The following is a 15,000-nucleotide window of genomic DNA, read 5'->3' as shown; positions in this document are numbered from 1 at the left end:
GGCGAGAAAGAGTGTTATACTTTGTGTCACACGGCCATATGGCACTAACTTAGCTTTGGCTGTAATGGACAGAACAAAACAAAACATAGACTTTTATCTATGACATTTCTCCCGAAAGAGTGAGTTGTTACTGAGAGTGACGTACCCTCCAGAGACGAAGCCCTAAAACCAGGGTATTATTTGAACCCATAAATCCAAACCTAACTTTTTCTACCTTCTATTTATTCCTGCCAAAGGGGTGCCCCCCCCCCCCTTATACCTTCCTTTATTAGCACATTGTACCAGCTGCCACAACAATTTTGTTATAGAAAATATTTGTGACACGTACTTTCAATGTGGAAGGTACAGAGAAGCTGTGGCAAGGAGGAATTATAGAAAACGCCTTAAGAAATCTGGCAACGTTAAGGTGTTGTGGACTTAGACTTTGTGTGGTAATAGACGGCAGATATTTTTGTAATTTCGTAACACAGGTACTGCAGCAGCAGTACCTATTGAGTAATAATTTGGTATACATTTACTTTGACCTCACTAGGGAAAATATAAGGAGGCTGATATAGAGAATGAAAAAAATCTACACTGATGCATGAAATAATTTGTGCAGGCTAAGAATGTCAGAAATGAATGAAATAAGTAGCCAGGAGGAGACTAATTCCATGGGGATCGGAAGGGGGGTTGGGACAGAGCCCCTGGTAGAGAAATGCAGTGTTTGGGGACTTGAAATAGTTTGGGTCAATTTCCGAGGTTCATACCGCCATCAAACTTTGTAGTTATTCTGTCTTTCAATTATCAGTGCCATAACAAGCAGGAATCTCGTGTTGTTTTCTAAGGGATTTGGTGGGTGTATTTTTTTTTTTTTTTTTTTTTTTTATGATAGTGTTAAAATTTTCTGTAAAGTTATACTAACTGTGTTGCAAAGCTTTCTTATACAAAGAGGTTACCATTTTCTCTTTTTAACCATAATAAGCAAAAGTTACGATATATGATATGGCTTTGTTTGTTTCACACAACCATATGGTTCAAGGAAGCTTTGATAGCAATGGTTTAAACAGCAGAAAAGAAGACTTATGTAGGTTGTTAAAAGAAAGTTGTACAATATGTCATACTTGGTATACATTTACAAGAAAATGTAATGATATTGTCATAATTGAAGGGAAGACCTACACTTACTGATGCATAAAATAATTTGCAGTTGCAAAACCTATCATAAATGAAAAAAATAATTCACTACAAATCCTGCACGGAGAGCAAGTCCATGGCAATCTGGAAGGGTTCTCATGGCACTCATGGCAGAGCCCCAATAGGAAAATCAATCAGGTGGGGGACTGGGGGGCCGTGGGTTAGGAAGGTTTTTGGTTCATATAGCAATGTTTGTGGATTTCCCAGGAGTAGCTGGAGAGACTCCATTCTCAAGGGAGACCGTCACTTCATAAACAATTCACTCGTCATTTACATTGGAGAACCACAAGATTCTGCATATTACTATGTGTAATTGAAACCAGGAATAATAAATGCAAGATTGATAGCTGTGTGAAACAAAAAAATAATTACCGGTGGAGTGATAGCAAAAAGGGTGTGGCCTCTTTGTAAACGGTTTCGTTATTTCCTTTACTAGAAATTCTGTGATGAAAAACAATGAGAGTGTCAGGGTTTGTTTTAAGGAATCAGAGCGGTCAGGTCAACGGAAACACACCAGAGGAAAACATACATAAGGTTTTAATGCTAAAGGGCACTATTTACACTACACAACAGGATATTTACAAAACAAACAGGGAGAGGATCCAGCGGAGCAGGCGAGGTCACATGGCGGTAGGAAGCACACACGGGGAAGTCACGGGACAACTACTGAATTTTCGACTAGTGCTCCTTTTATGTGCCCCGCCGATGTTTAGGCCGATACCCTCGTTCCCCAACATGGTGAACGAGCCAATCGCGAGAGGCCTAAGCCCGCCGCCCAGAATGAGGTAAACACCGCCGACGGTCTAGAGCAATCTCACAGTTGTGACAGAGAGATTCACACCTATCATATTGTGAATAATTGAAACAAAAAAAATATGTAATTGTAAGGTTAGATGCCTGTGTAAAACACACAAAAAAAATTGTAATACAACCATATGGCAGAAGGTATACTTTGCCTGTATAGGACAGAACAGTAAAACGTAGACACTTCTCATCTCTGAAATTTTGTTTGCAAGTTGTGCAATACACAAATAATAATTTGGTATACATTTACATATTGACATCACTAAGGGTGTCTTCTGTACATGCCATAAAAGCTAATCAATTATTAAAGTTTAAGCCAGATCTATAATGTGCATGTGCAATGGCAGCATCCAGGATTAAATTTAATTCACCTTCAGACTTTACTTTTGAGCTCAAATCTTAATCCTGCACATGCGCAGAATGAGTTAGTTTATCCCACCAATCCTGTATTGACACGTCATGACAGTGTCATCAACTCCATAGAATAGATGGAGTTAAGTTGCCATTAACATATGTAATAAGCTGTAAAACTAATTCTGACATTTTCATGTCAAATATGTGAATATTCATCAATATATACAAGTTGTTGGATATTCAAACTGCAGATATGACATTGAAAAGAAAAACGAAAAGAAAATCCTACAGAATAGCAGAGTTTACAGACACAGGAAAGGTAATGTTATTTCCAGGTTGGAAAAACATTCCTTACTTATACAATATATAAATGGAATAAAAGAGAAACCTTTCATTAACAACACAATTAGGTTTCAAATTCAAAGTACAAACTTCCTGGTTCTTAAAACTATAGTGACTGAAACTGCTTGGACATTTGTTATCATGATCCTTGATAGCAATACCCTGAAGAAAAATACCCTAACTGTGCCCTGCGATCACACACGAGAAGGAACTCTTGGAGAACTCCTGCGAATATAAATTGATATTAATACAAATTGATATTATGAGTATCTCATTTTTGTTTGACATCTTTATTTTGGTTGTCTGTAATATATATAGGCTATTTAGAGCCATTTATATAATTTTATTTGTACTGACACATATATTGGCATGAACCTTGAACCTCGGCCCTTGCCATGACTGATATTGCAGGGTCTTTTCTTCTCTTCCTCTTTTCCTTTTCCTTTTCCTTCTCTACTCTATCCCTTCATCTGTCTGCTTATTCTAATTGTTAACTCAGTTTTACCACTTTTTGCCACGGTACTTTGTCATAATGCGGTGTGACCCTTAATCTCTGGTCAGTGGTCAACACAAACAAATGTACTATTCTGGAAATCCACAAACATTGTCTTGTGAATCAAAAACTATTTACCCAGGGGCTTCACCCCAAGCCCCACCCCATCACTGTTTTGAATATAACCTTAGATGTTGACACAACAGAAAGTTCTCAGTTAAGAAATATCTTGCATTTGATATGCCTTGCTTCAATTATTTATGGTGTCATGGTGTTTTCTATTGTAAATGGTATAAATAAAAGTACCGGTAATTCTTTAAGTGATAGCACCCTCTGAGATTGTCCCCATTATAGTAAATGGATATGTGGCCATCTACTATGTTAAGTCTGGTGTCTTATCTCTTTGGGGAGTGACTGTGTGGGTGTGAGTGCCCACAGGTTAGGCTGGGTGGTGAAGGCTGAAGTTGGAGTTCTACGGGGGAGCCGGGAGGCTCCCAAGTCGGCGAAGGACTAGGCAGTCCTTGTGTGCTGCTGCTATGCTCTTGGTCTGCTGGAGGATCGGGAAATGGTGATCTCGCTAGCTGCCTGTGCGGCTTAAGTAGGCGAGCACTGTGTAAGCGCGCAGGGAACGAGGGGAGCCCGCTGTCCAATGAGCGCGGACAAGGCGGCGGACCTGGGCATCCCCAACCTGGGAAGTACCCTGAGCTTCAGGTTGCGGGGTCATGCTACTACACCATTATTCCAACCACTCCTGGGAATCCACAGACATTGCTTTATGAGCCAAAACTCTTCCTAGCCAACTGTCTTATTATGCTGTAAATGAAAATTGACTTTATTTTTTGTTGTTCTATCCATTACAGGCAAAATTTACCTTATACCATATGGCTGTGTGAAACTGTAACTATACCAGGGATCATATAATTTTATCTCGTATATGTTTTATTCCTTAACTGCACAACTCCCATGTAATGTGTTTTGTCTGCCCAATGTTTTTTGTGTAGAACCACAGACTATGAGGATTGCATAGGATAACCTCATTTTTGCAGGTTTTAGGATTTTGTACGAGACAAAAAGAGTTTAAACCACATGTAACTGAAATTTTAAGATGCTAAGAGATCTTTAGAAGGTGACCAATAAATATTACTAAGAAATCCACAGGCCAGTCATAAGGAAGGATGATTTCATATTTATTGTTTGGGGCATTGTGTAGTTCAATTATTCAAGACAGAACTATGTTGGGAACAAGAAAAATAGTGGTTAAACACTGTTTATTACAGCAAATGTAGAAAAAGATACGAGAGGTTTGACATGTTTTGACTATATCTTTGTCAGAAATACAAGATGATATTTCTGATTAAGATACAGTTGAAACAAGTTAGATACATCTCTTGGGCAGTATGGGAGGGGGGGTTTGGAGGTGAAGACTGAGGCCCAACGTAGGGATCACCCCTGCCTTAGAGCTCAGCCCTCGCCTCCACTAATATTGTAGGGTCTTTACTACTTCATTCCTTTTCCTTCTCTTCTTCATCCCATTCTTCTGTCCAGTTGCTCAAATTGTTAACTCATATTTACCCCTTTTTTCCCCAAAGCCTTACCCTATCACTATATTTTGTATACAATGACCTTAGATGTTGATGGGGCAGAAAATTTTCCATAAATGAGTAAATAAGATAATTTATCACCCTTATGTTGGAAGAGGAATTTTAGGGATACCGATTATCAACAAGAGAGTGTACCATAGCTACATCTGCAGCTTCATATAATAGGCCAGTGAAATAGGAAGGTAGTCTGTAACATAAGTTGCTATTTAGGAATTATCTTCATGTATATCACTGTTGTGTATTGTGAGTATTCTGGTAATTTATGAAGATTTTAGTTTGTTGATGGTTGTTGCTAACACACAGTAGAGGCTTGTCTGCCATGAATATTACTTTACTGCATCGATCACTAGCTTTATTTTATATTTTTTTCTGTGTAATTCATATGTTAAAAAAAGACTGCATTCACCAAGCCATTGATTCCTTATACTGTTTAACTAAACTTAGTCTTACACAGCAATTCTTCCCAAATAGATAAATAAGAAAAACAAATAAAGAATGCAGTCCCTATTTTTTTTTTTATATGGTCTTGCAAGTACACACTAATGATTTGCTACATAAAAAATATTGGATGCAGTTATAACACTTCAAGTAGGCAAGAAACCTTGAATCTAGCCTGAGAAAAAATACTTTTAATCTTCCAAAAATTTAAAATTATGGAATTCCAGTCCTATCTACTCAGTCTTCTAATATTCCTAAGTAATTTCACTCAGGCCCCCCCCACATTCTCTCTCTCTCTCTCTCTCTCTCTCTCTCTCTCTCTCTCTCTCTCTCTCTCTCTCTCTCTCTCTCTCTCTCTCTCTCTCTGACATTTATCAAAAGATTACACAGTGTGTGTAATCTAAGGAACTAGGAATTTACACTAAAGGGGCTATGTTTTTGTTCCCCCTTCATTAATGCATAAGCAGTAGTTAATAGAATTACTTGAGTATTGTATTTAAAAATAATGGAAGATATTGACTCTTTAAAACCGTCAGAAAATTTTAATCTTCTTGAATTACCACACCAGAGTGTAGCAGACATTTATTTACATATTTCAGTCTCACATATTGGCTACCATGTCTGCCTTTATATACACATCATAGGGTCTTAGGAGCCATGGAATCTATTCATATTTTTGTTTTTATGGTCGAAAGAACAATAACCAAAAATGATTGTACTGTTTATTCTCCTACATGCAAAATTAATTAACCACTTCTATCTAAAACCAGTCATGGTTGTTCCGTGTACTATCAGTATTTTTCATAAAAGGTTCGCGTATATATATTGTGGCTGAAGTTAGAGATCACAAGAGTTCTTAAACATTTTTTAGGACCATATAAATGCATTGGATTCATATATATCACAACACATTTTATTCTCTCCACAGCCCGATGATGGATGCTTGGAAGGAGGACCTGAGGATGAAGAATATGATGCTCTCAACGATGAGACTTTCGGGTCGGCAATGGTGGACGGTGACTGGGAGGAGGGCCACGAACAGATGGCCACCCTCACAGAAGCCGGCCGAATTAGCAACAAGCACAAACAACTTCAGAATGCTTTGAGAAGAGATGTAAGAGCTCTTTTTATGTGTATGAGTTATTTGTGAATTGTTGTGCTGCTTTCTGATTTTCATTTTGTGTGTGATGTTATTTATCCTGTAATTATCTACATGTGTACATATACTATCTTCCCCCACCCCATAGTGATGGCTCTAGAAGCACTTTGGTTATTCCTAATGAATCACTGACTTGGCCTACCTAGCCAATTATTTTCCCAATTTTATGATTTATCAGAAAGATAAATATATATATATAGTTACTATTGTATTGTTAGGTAATGTTACAATAATAAAGATTTTAATAATTACAATTGTAATGCAGATAACATTAATGGTACATATAGAGATAAAAACAAGGAATATGTAACCAGGGATCAGGTAGGCATAGTCATGGACACCTTGATGGCTGTAGTGTTCAATCTGGATATATTTCATTAGAGACAAAGGCAAGGATGTACCTGCAAAGATAACCCTCAAAAGACAGAGGCTTTATGGTTTGTAAAATCAGTGCATAAGTACATAACTTGTAATTCATTTCCACAACAGTTATAAAATCTGTTTGAGAATATAGTATATCTTCCAAGACAAAATTATGGTCACTTCAGAGATGATACATATGGTATAGCTAAGGTACTTTTCTCAAAGAAAGAATTTGTAACTTACAAGATTTCAGTTGCTCCCTACCCTCTCCGAGCCGAAAATTACTTATGGAGAAGTGTGCCTTGGTCGGTCGTACCTTCCTACGGCAGCTCCACAGAGAGGAAACGAGAACCTCCCCCTCGGCCAGCTGGTACTCAGACGCCACAGGCTCTGAACCACTGGCACTCTCTGAAGTAAGCAACAGAGGTACCGAAGTCATTCTTCACAGAATGCGCCTAGGTTACCACTGTGCATGGCAGATTATCCCAACAATCGAATGCGATGAATGGTGCTGCAAGCACTGCGGCGAGCCGAACGCCACACTAGTCCACTACCTAGAAAATTGTAACCATACACAATTCCTGAGACATGGACCGCCCACAACAGCCGCTGTGCTGGTAAAGAGGCTATGCGAAATGCTTACACCATGGCGGCAGGAGCGCTTGCTGGCAATCCCGCCGCCATGGTAAGCACCGAGTGTCAGACAACTCAATGAGACAGCCGTAAAAAAGCTGACACAGGCCGGGCCATATCTAGAAGGCCCGGGCGAAGCTAGAACTTCGCAAACCAAACCCCCCCCCCCCCCCTCCCTACCCTCTGGTCACAAGCAGTGTATGGGAAACATGATTATGAATTGAAAATATAAATTTGATAAACATGTTATTACTTGATTTAAATAATTATTATTTATCAAATGTGAAAGGCTAACAATATTAACTTTCTGATCACATATACCAGTATTAATGTAATTAATAGTGTATGAGAAACAATTACAAATTGATAAAAACTGTAAACTTGAGATACAAATATCATTCAAATAATTCTTCAAACATTAATATTGGTTATCAGTCATGGCACAGTCCAACCCACCAACTGATTACACAACTTGAAGCAATAAGGCCTCCTATAAATAGATTGAATGAAGCCATTTATGTGTAAAAACAATTAATAAAACCAGACTATAGTGGACAGTGCATGTGTCATTTTCAAGCTTCTGGATTAATCTGTAATTATTTTTTGATACAGGATGATGGAGGCTTAGCTACAGATTTTCACAACTTGGGTCTAGGACGGTTTGGTGGCCAAGATGGAAATCGGTTTGGAGGTTCTGAAGGTGGTAGGCTGGGCCAGGGCAGTGCACCCATCAACATCGTTGGGTATCAGTCTGGACCCACGGCTCACCACCATCACATGAGCTCGGCACTCCTGGCTGGACCAGATTTGCCAGGCTCCCCATCCAACAGCATTTGGACCCCCTCACCTGTCCTGGACAAGCTCCTCCCGGTCAGTCACCATTCCCCTTCCAATGGAGTCAACCACTCCTTGAACCAGATGCATGTGTTGAGCCAAGGCGGGATGTCTCAGCCTTTGGGACTGCCTTCCATTAAGACCGTGGCAGAGTTGGAAGAGGAATTGAAGCTGCAGCAGTCAAGGGATCAGACACCTCATGGCCTGCACATGAATGTAAATACTTTATTTCCTATTGTAGAAATTCTTAGAATATCTTACCATCTTTTATCTGTTATCAACGTAATTTGCATTGCTCTCATAAACAGTTTTAGAAGTAGGTATTACAAGTAAGGTCTATTTTTCATTTGATATTGAAAGGTTGTGAGAGCAGAAGATTTAGAGAGGGAATTGGCACGACAGACAGCTAATAAGCAACCACACCAACAGCACCATCATCCTGGGATGAATAATCAAATGCCAAACCACCACCAGTATCTACCAAGACAGGGGTCATTCTCTGGAGGAATGCCTAACAATCACGGCCAGATGAATAGACCGTTTCAGAGGCCATTTGGTAGTCCAGGTTTGTGCCACAGTAATTATTACTTTTTTTCTTTCTTTCTAATTTGACTCTATTACCGATATAATCCAATGATCATTAGTCATTTTTGCAAATTCATTATAATCCTAAACAAAGTAAATGACAAAAGAGAGGATATGATTATCTTGTCAATAAGTTATTGTTAAAAAGAAAGTGCTTAAGACTATTTTATTTGCTTTGACAGGAAACTTCCAGAATCAAATGCCACATCTCCCACACCAGCATCACCAGCAGCAGCGTTATATCAATAACTTCCATAATAACAATAACAAAGGAATGTTCGGCCAGCACCAGATGCAGCAGCAACACCACCACCACAACCAACCTCATGCACACCCTAACCAAGGCCATGAAGGGTTCAATAACTACCACCACCACCATCAGAATAGCTATAATAACCACTACTCACAGCAACAGCAGCAGCAGCAAAATTACCACCACTACAACAACCGTAATCCTGACAACCGTTACTTCAACCACAATGGCTTGGACTCGTCTAGAGGTGGAAATGAGAGAAGAAACATGGACAGAAGAAACTATGACCAGAATCGTGGATATGATCAAGGCAAAGGGTAAATACAAGGGTTTTCTTTCTTTCTTTGCTGCCCATTTCTTTGTTTGTTTATGATATGACATTTAAGCCTCCCATGAAGATTTGACCTTAGTTATGAGGTCACTTTTTTTTTTCTTTTTTTTTCTTTTTCTTCTTTTTCTTCTTTTTCTTCCCTTTCTTTTTCTTGTTTTATTGTTCTTTTTCTTTCTCTCTTTCTTGCTTTCTTTTTTTTCTTTTTTTATTCTTCCTCCCCTCCAAAAAATAATAGTATATTTTCTAAGTAAATTCAATTTCTTGCAGTCGTCCAAATAATAGCCGTGATGACTACTCTGGTCACTCTGGTGGACGAACACGAAGGGACAGTGAGGCAGAATGGGAGGAATGGCATCGTATGCGGGAACAGGATGAGTACTGTGGCCTCATGACTCCAAGAGAGAAATCATGGCTGAAAAATATTCAAGCAATGCAGCTCCATTCTGACAGCCCATACCAGGATGACTACTACTACGTGGTAAGTTCTGAATCCTCTGTCTAGGATGAAGAAGGGAAGTGTGAAGAGAGACCATGTGATCCCTCCCCACTCTCCCTTTCTAAACGAGAAAAAAATATACACATCAGTGTGTTTGTTCTAGATGAAGTCTTTCTTCCTTTGTCTTGTTATTGGCCCAAAGTTATAAGCTACCAATATTTTATTTCAGATGTATAGTGTAAAGCAACAGAGGAAGAGGGAGGAAGAAGTGATTGAAATCGATGGACTCCAGTTACTCCTGCCTGACCGTGGGAAAGATGGTGGTCGGGAATATGAGCCCCCAAGGCTGGAGAACTCCCTTGGCAAGTTGCAGGTGGTTAGCGTTAATGCTCCCAGAAAGATCATTGACCTGCAAGTTGTGCACCTTGACCCGTCCCACCCTACGACACCACTACAGCGTGAAATGAGGAAACATAGACATCTCCTTTTACACATAGAAAAGGTAAATGTGTTCAGATGTACTCAAGTTGTTTAAACTATTATGATATAGCAAAACTATGTTAAAGTTGGTGCTTTGATTTTTTTGGGTATTTATCTTATTTACTTATTATTTATTTATTTGTTTACATATTTTGTTCATTGGTTTTATTTATTTGTTTTTCATTCATTTGTTCTATTTACTTCTTATTTATTCATCCTTTTAACATATTCAGCTTTTCAACGTGATGATGGAGTTGGATGATCTGGAACGCAAAATCCGTCTCTTGCCAGACTGTCCCACTAGAGATCTCTTCCAGTCGAAATCTCGTACATTAGCCTCCAAGCTATGGGAAAACATCCATGCAACACCAGAAAGATTAGTACAGTTACTCTGTATAAGGAAGGGAAAGGTAAGTACAATTGTAAGACTTTCAAAGATGTATTTGCACAATTGTAAGAGACACATTTTAAAAGTGTATTTTGATGTTTTGTTATATTGATACCCGATTTTAGTTTTGCAAGTTTCTGAAGTTAATATACTCCTTTTCAGAGTTTGCTGGTTCGTCTTTTGAACTGGCTGGGTCCAAATGAGTGTGAAAAAGTTGTCATGACAATACTGCAAAACATGACACTTCTGTCCAAGAGAGACACCCATGACCATCACTTGGAACTTTTCTGGCCAATCACTGACCATCTTATAGACTTGGCTGTGCATCAGCAGCTCTTAGAATTTGCATCAGCTCTCACTGCACAAGGAGGGGGACCTCAGAAGGCAAACCTGGTGTCTGCTCTGTACAACAAGGTATGAATCATTTAGCTGAAGATGTTATAGAATAGCTATGCATGAGGGAAAGACTAGGCAAATTTCCAGTTTAGAATGGTAGTTTGTTTGGTGGGACTGTGGGAAACCATTACTGTGCCTAGGTCGTGAGTATAATGAATTAGAATGTAGTCCTAATAACCTTAAAATCTGAGTACTTGGGAATTTAAAGAAGTATTATAAGGATCACATGGAAAATTAAAACAGATTCTTTCACAAATTAATTCTGTTACAGTATGGTGTTAGCCTACTGATGGCACTTATGGTACGAGGTGAGAGTCTCCTGGCAAATCTAGAAGATACCCCAGAATGGCAGGAGTTCCTGTTAGCCATTATCACTGGACTTGTAGCCGTCCCTGACAACACAGGAAAACCTTCAAGTGATTCAAGCAAGACTCCCAGTGAAATGCCACAAGCTCTTCCTTCAGTTGCAGTGGCTGCATCACCTCATCGCCCTGCCCAGCACCTAGCTCGGTGCAAAGCTGCTGACCCGGCCGTCCTAAAGGTGGCCCAAGAGAAAATGACGGCCCTTACAGTCAGTCACACCAAACCCAAGGGTCAAAGTCCTGCCAAATCTTAGTCCTAAATTGTATTAGGAATTTTTCGAAGAAAAACGTGATTTTTTAAATAGCAAATCAAGTACTTTTCTTACAACAGTTTGTTCAACTCTCTCTTTTTGGGTGGGTGGGTCTTAATTATTTTAGGACTAGTCCCAGGAATAAAATTCAAGTGTTTAACTGATTACCAGATTATGAAATAGTAATTTATTTGTTTTGTGCTGTAGGACAATTGGAAATATTACCCAAAGACTGTTTTTAGTGGGATTGTAAATCTAGTGAGTGGGTCACCTACAGTAAGCAGAGACCATAGACACCTGGCTGTAATTGCATAGGGATTCATTTAAGTTTTCTCACCTCTGTCAGTGTCTAGCTAATCTAATGTTTCATGTATTTTTAGAATAGTTTACAGTTATTTTACACCCAAGTTATCAAGAAACTACCACAACAACCAGTGTTCAAAATTATACATTGATACAGTGCAGCTGTCTGAAATGTTACCAAACAGTCATTCAAGGATAGCAATTTGGATGTTTATGATGTTAGGAATGAATGTTGAGATGAGATGGTATTCATGTGAATTTGGTGCATAGCAATATGGGCTATGAGTTGGTGCTTAGTTTGATGATTCCTAGTAGCTTTTGGTTGTACTTCAATAAGTTTGGAATACTCATTACACGACATTGTTATTTAGTTTAAGATTTATGGAAGAAAAGGTAAAGCAGTTTTATATGTCATGAGTAATTTACTCATAATACAATACTCATTGTATATGTCAACTATAAACTTTGTTAGTTGAATACATTTTAAAATTTCTGAATTACCACCAGGCCTGCTAAGATTCATCATTGTGTAGCAAGTGCATTGTACTTTTTGCACATAAGCAAATTCAGTTGTGCTTGAGATACACAAGCCTTCCCATAGAATGAATAATCTTGATTCTTGTTACTGCTGAATATGCTTATGTGACCCAATAACCATGAAGAGTATAGCTAGTGATTTTTGTTGACAAAAGGATCAAGACTCTCCCCACTCTGCTGATGTTGGTGACATTTCTCATTTAAAGATGGAAATCATATTCAAGCAACTTGGCCATCATCTGACAAATAACTAAGGTGTTAGTTAATCAGTCCACTAATCATTGTTATTTTGAATATACCCTAGGAATGGTCATAAGGGATGTTACTCTACTGTGATACACAGTATATCAAAGAAGTTCTTCCTTTGCTTTTTATTTCCTAAGCTAACAAATCCGATTATGACAAAGTGTATGCGGCTTTCACTCGTACGCAATACAGTTCAGTCCTGTTTTTATGAGTTCAGTTTTGATATGGGTATGAAAGCGAAACATTGTTCTACTCATTACAGTTTACAATTTATAGATTTGTAAATGCAACAGACATGGGAGTGTGCTAACATTTTTGGGCAAACTTAAAAGCCCCTCCCTCATTTTTGTTATGTAAATCAAACATCTGATGTACATTTTTATATATGGTTCTAAAGATTCTTTTGTGTTTCTTGGGCAGGACATTATGCAAGTTTGTTTGTAATTAGCTGCTCGTGTGAGGTCTGTGGGGCGATATTGGTTAAGCCCAGGCTACATTTGTTTATGGCCTTCCAACACAGACCTTCCTGCCCCCACCTACATTTTTTTTTTTCTAAAATACACCAGTGGAACTGCACTTGTATTTTCATACTCCTGGACATACTCAGTCCCATGGCAGTGGGACCATCGTTGTGATTTGTATATGTTTGGATATTATTAAAATTAGTTAAAAGTGTTAATACAGTTGAAGACAATGGACAAAATTGTTATAGAAATATACAAAAGACTTTTCTTGGATGAAAAACACAAACTACATGCAAGATATCTGAATGAGGAGTATCACACTACAAAACTCCTTCCTATAATCAACCATATCGGCTATATGCCCAAAACCTTAATGCACACAATGTAATCCAATGCTGCCGGAGAAAATTAATAAAAAATGGAAAAAATGCTGTGCTCATTTCTAACTTTTTTTTTTTGTGAAATGTGTCTGCACGTACATGGCTCTGCTATTGCTTAGCCACAAAGGAGTCAATCAGTCAGACCTTGTGACCTTACCTTATTTGAATTGGTGGGAAAAATGTATTTTTTACTAGTGCTATGAATCTCAATGGTGTTATTTTTATTATAAACATTATAATTACTATAAGGTTATAAACATTAGGAGCAGCATAATAAGATAACAAAATATTTTCATAAATCAAAGAAAAGGGTAAACGAGCGAGACAGTCAGTACTCGTAATTGGCTCATTGTAGCCATCCATGAGTAAAACAATCAAACAAGTAACTCAGTGGGCATGGCACATACATACACGTCATACTTTAAAAAAAAAATGCTGTTTCTCAGACTGCCATAGACATTTAAATCAATGAGATATTATAGGAATTTGTAAAATAAGGAACACCAAAGGCCTGTCCACATTGACACATTGGCCGGTGACATTAGAAGAAAAGAAAAGAAAACAATGAGGAAACAACTTGTTTGCCGAAGTAGTTTGTCCACCTGTGACATCTCTACTTGTGGCCAGCTGTGTATTAACTATCTTGTTATTTGATATGTACAAACCTTAAGATACCCCCAAATCCCTTGGTTCTTGTTGGCAGGGGAAGCTTAGGAAGCAGAAACTGGCCCAATGTAGGGATCACCCCTGCCTTGAACCTCAGCCCTCGCCTCAACTAATTGAGCAGGATTTTTTCTTCTCTTTTCCTTCTCTTCTCCACCCAAATTGTTAACTCGTATTCACCCTTTTCTCCACAATACTTTACCATAATGCTGTGTAACCTTTGATACCGGGAACAATTGTTTGTTTTGACCATTGACCATTCTGGAAATCCACAAAGCAAAAAATTTTACCTGAGGGTTTTGATGTGGGCAGAAAATTTTCAATAAAACAAATAAGATATTCCTTAAGTCACATGCTATAATCATTGATCTCTTGTAATTAGAAGAAGAAGAAAAAAATCCCCCAATCCCTTGCTTCTTCTTGTCGTGGGGGGCGTAGGAGATGGGGGGACTAAGCCCCAATGTAGTGGATCACCCCTATCTTGGTCCTCAGCCCTTGCCTCAACTAATTTTGCAGGGTCTTTTCTCCTTTCCTTTTTCTTCTCTTCTTCATCCCCCTATTGTGTGTGTTGATTTATTTTTAACCTTTTTGCCACAATACTTTATCATAATACAATATAACTTAAGTCTGGCACATTTATTTGTTTTGATCAAACATTGCCTTACTGAATCAAAAAACTTCTATATTTGGGAGCTTCACCCCTAAGCCCCACCCAATCACTATACTTT

At 38.4% G+C, this 15,000-nt stretch overlaps 1 protein-coding gene across 2 annotated transcripts in view; it reads left to right on the top strand.

The window, feature by feature from the left end:
* Nucleotides 1-13,341, top strand: part of LOC125045876 — a 14,497-nt gene extending 1,156 nt beyond the window's left edge. The window contains exons 2-10 of one of the 2 annotated variants that reach the window (XM_047643443.1): nt 6,137-6,322; nt 7,976-8,413; nt 8,627-8,762; nt 8,965-9,352; nt 9,634-9,844; nt 10,032-10,304; nt 10,516-10,692; nt 10,833-11,084; nt 11,338-13,341. In XM_047643443.1, coding sequence (XP_047499399.1) covers nt 6,137-6,322; nt 7,976-8,413; nt 8,627-8,762; nt 8,965-9,352; nt 9,634-9,844; nt 10,032-10,304; nt 10,516-10,692; nt 10,833-11,084; nt 11,338-11,682 — 2,406 coding nt within the window. In that variant the 3' untranslated portion in view covers nt 11,683-13,341. Of the gene's footprint in view, nt 1-6,136; nt 6,323-7,975; nt 8,414-8,557; nt 8,763-8,964; nt 9,353-9,633; nt 9,845-10,031; nt 10,305-10,515; nt 10,693-10,832; nt 11,085-11,337 lie in introns of both variants that reach the window. The other variant, XM_047643442.1, reaches the window with a different exon arrangement.
* Nucleotides 13,342-15,000: the final 1,659 nt, after the last annotated feature.

Source organism: Penaeus chinensis, chromosome 38 (genome assembly GCF_019202785.1).
Source record: "Penaeus chinensis breed Huanghai No. 1 chromosome 38, ASM1920278v2, whole genome shotgun sequence".
NCBI classification, from domain to species: Eukaryota; Metazoa; Arthropoda; class Malacostraca; order Decapoda; family Penaeidae; genus Penaeus; species Penaeus chinensis.
The sequence above is the reverse complement of the archived record's forward strand: the minus strand, read 5'-3'. Positions and strand labels throughout refer to the sequence as shown.